The sequence below is a fragment of the Myotis davidii genome, unplaced genomic scaffold (assembly GCF_000327345.1).
Source record: "Myotis davidii unplaced genomic scaffold, ASM32734v1 scaffold1157, whole genome shotgun sequence".
Lineage (NCBI taxonomy): Eukaryota > Metazoa > Chordata > Mammalia > Chiroptera > Vespertilionidae > Myotis > Myotis davidii.
Genome location: NW_006288436.1, coordinates 10,462 through 13,675, shown reverse-complemented (window position 1 = coordinate 13,675; position 3,214 = coordinate 10,462). Strand labels below are relative to the sequence as shown.

General features: G+C 46.9%; 1 protein-coding gene across 1 annotated transcript in view; it reads left to right on the top strand.

Moving 5' to 3' along the window:
• Positions 1–3,000, top strand: part of LOC102774273 (leukocyte immunoglobulin-like receptor subfamily B member 1) — a 29,690-nt gene extending 26,690 nt beyond the window's left edge. The window contains exons 4-6 of the mRNA XM_006760307.2: positions 1,419–1,550; positions 2,437–2,489; positions 2,580–3,000. Coding sequence (XP_006760370.1) covers positions 1,419–1,550; positions 2,437–2,489; positions 2,580–2,720 — 326 coding nt within the window. The 3' untranslated portion in view covers positions 2,721–3,000. The remainder of the gene's footprint in view (positions 1–1,418; positions 1,551–2,436; positions 2,490–2,579) is intronic.
• Positions 3,001–3,214: the final 214 nt, after the last annotated feature.

The window sequence follows — 3,214 nt, the reverse complement described above, 5'->3', positions numbered from 1 at the left end:
TGTTGAGTAGAATTTAGTATAAACGAGCCTGCAGGCCCATGACAGTCTCTATCAGTGCCTATGACATGCGTGTATTGCGGGACCATTCACAGAGAGAAGGACAAGTGCATTTTCAAAGGTGGCGTGGGGCAAGGTCAAGAGTTGTGTCTTGGACTTGTTGCTTCTGAGGTGGCCAGACAACATCTTACACGCATTCAAGAGTTGGCTTTATATGTCTTGAATTAGAGGGATGGAGAACTGTAGATACAGATGTGGAACTATTGAGCATAAAGGTTGCAACTAATGTAGGGAAGATAATTCAGGTATTGCAGTGGAGTGAGAAGGAAGTCCTAAGGGGAAACATAAGCATGCAATCCAAAAACAATCTATTATGGTAAAAACAAAAATGGCTTATTTCACTTAGCATAATAATCTCCAGGCTAATTTATTAGCAGCTCACTTCTTAATTCTTTAAAGTGAACTCTCTCATTCACTTTGCTACCTTTACAATCTTTTTAAGTTTTTATTAAATTTATTGGAGTGACATTGGTTAATAACATGAGTTTCAAATGTGCAATTCCATAGCACATCATCTGTGTGCCCACCACCCAGACTCCAGCCTCCTTCCATGTGTTTGACCCCACTACCCTGCCCCTCTAGCAACTAAACTTCTGTTGACTGTGTCTATAATGTTTTGTTTGTATTGTTTGTTTGTTGGCTGCTTTTAGTTTTATATCCCACACATGAATGCAAGCATGTGGTTCTTAACTTTTTTTGATTGAGTTATCTTGTTTAGCATGACATTCACACTCTTAATTTATCTTGGTTGGTTCATGGGAGCTGGGGGTTTTATATAGTTTTATTGATTTCAGAGAGAAAGGGAGAGGGAGAGAGAGATAGAAACATCAATGACGAGAGAGAATCATAGATTGGCTGCCTCCTGCACACACACACCCTGGGGATTGAACCCGCAACCCAGGCATATGCCCTAACCGGGAATGGAACCATAACCAGCTGGTTCATAGGTCAATGCTCAACCACTGAGTCATGCCAGCCAGGCTGGATCTATTTTTTTTAATATACGTTTATTGATTTCAGAGAGGGAGAGAGAGATAGACACATCAATGATGAGAGGGAATCATTGATTGGCTGCCTCCTGCACCACCACCCCTACTGGGGATCATGCCTGCAACCTAGGCATGTGCCCTTGACTGGAATCAAACCTGGGACCCTTCAGTCTTCAGGCCGACGCTCTATCCACTGAGCCAAACCAGCCAGGGCAGGCTGGACTATTTTTAAGTGGCTCTGTTTATATTACGGTTCACAGGAGTTGACCATTCGGGACTGTGCTCGGGTATGGGGGAGCACCCGGCCCCAGTGCCCTCTGTGAAGGTACTTTAGGAAGGGAAGCTGCTCCAACACTGTCTCCTTCTTTGCAGCCACAGACCACAACCAGACCCAGAACCACCTTGGTATTCTGATCGGCTTCCCAGTGGCCATCGTCCTCCTGCTCCTCCTCTTCCTCCTCCTTTTCTTCATCCTCCGCCACCGCCATCGCAAAGCCAAAAACAGTACGTCCTTCAGAGAGGGAGGGAAGCCTGATCAGAGACCCCTGTGGTACAAATCCTACAGGAAAAGCAGGGGAGGCATCTTCTGGGAGCAGGAAAGGGGGTGAGGGAGCCAGAGGCATGGAAGTGGGGATGGTTTGCTGGCTCAAGCTGCGATGGTGATAACTTTCTCTTTCTTTACTGATTGATTTTGAGAGAGAGATTGATTTGTTGTTCCACTTTGTTGTTGTTGTTGTTGTTAATCCTCATCTGAGGATATTTTTTCCATTGATTTTTTTTAGAGAAAGTGGGAGGGAGGAAACACAGAGAGAGAGAGAGAGAGAAACATCTATGTGAGAGAGACACATCGATTGGTTGCCTTCCCCACATGGCCCCACCTGGGAATCAAGCCTGCAACCGAGGTACATGCCCTTGACCAGAATTGAACCTGCAATTGAACCATAGGCCAACGTTCTAACCACTGAGAAAAACGGGCTAGGGCTGTTCCACTCATTTATGCATTCATTGGTTGCTTCTTGTATGTGCCCTGACTAGGGATTGAACCGTGACCTCCTGGTTTATGGGTCAAGGCTCAACCATGGAGCCGCACCAGCAGGGCTAAATATATATATATATATCTCCTCACCTGGCTGGTGTGGCTCAGTGGTTGAGTGTTGACCTATGAACCAGGAGGTCACCATTCAATTCCAGGTCAGAGCACATGCCCAGGTTGCAGGCTTGATCCCCAGTGTGGGGAGTGCAGGAGGCAGCCAATTGATGATTCTCTGTCCTCTCTCTCATTACCTCTGAAATCAATAAAAATATATATTTTTTAAAATATATCCTCAGGTGAAGATAAAAAAGTTTGTAAGTAAAATATGCAGCCCTAACAATGCCCTCTTCCCTCCAGATGCCACCGAGACAAAGAGACAGCCACAGGAAGTGGAACCCATGAACGGACTGGTAAGTGTTTCCTCCTCTACTCTGCCCCACAACAATTCCTTTGGTCCCCAACATCACACCATCATATCAAAGTCTCCCTTCCTCCCTCAGGCCTCTGAAGCTAGAGACCCACAGGATGTCACCTATTTCCAAGTGACCTTCAATGCCCCCACCCACGGGACAGCTTCAGCCCCCTCCTTGCTGCCCAAGCTGACCCAGGCCAGCGAGTATGCCACACTCGTCCTGAGATGAGCCGTGCTCTGGACAGTAGGACTCAGAGCTACCAGTTGCAAGGTCCCTCCTCTGGCATTGTTGCTTCTAAATCTGAGGCTGTCAGGTGGGCTGAGGGGACCCACCCACATTACCCAGAAAGTGGGCCCCGGCACCCCCTGAATCTGGAGATTATCACCGAGTCAGTTCCAGAATCTCCACCATAATTGCCCATCAATTCCTGGGACCCTCCTGGGTTATTGGGACAATGGCAGAGTAATGTTTGTATGTTCTCATTGATTAAACAAATATACTTAAATCATCTTGGGTGCCACATTTTCTATTACAGCCTAGATGCACAGAAAAGATCCCAAAACCATTTCTCTTGTCAAAAATGTGTGGTCTAGCCCTGGCCGGGAGGCTCAGTGGGTTGGAGTGTACACCAAAAGGTTGCAGGTTCGATTCCCATTCAGGGCACACACCTAGGTTGTGGGGTCAAACCCCAGTCGGGGTGATACAGGAGACAACGGATCAAT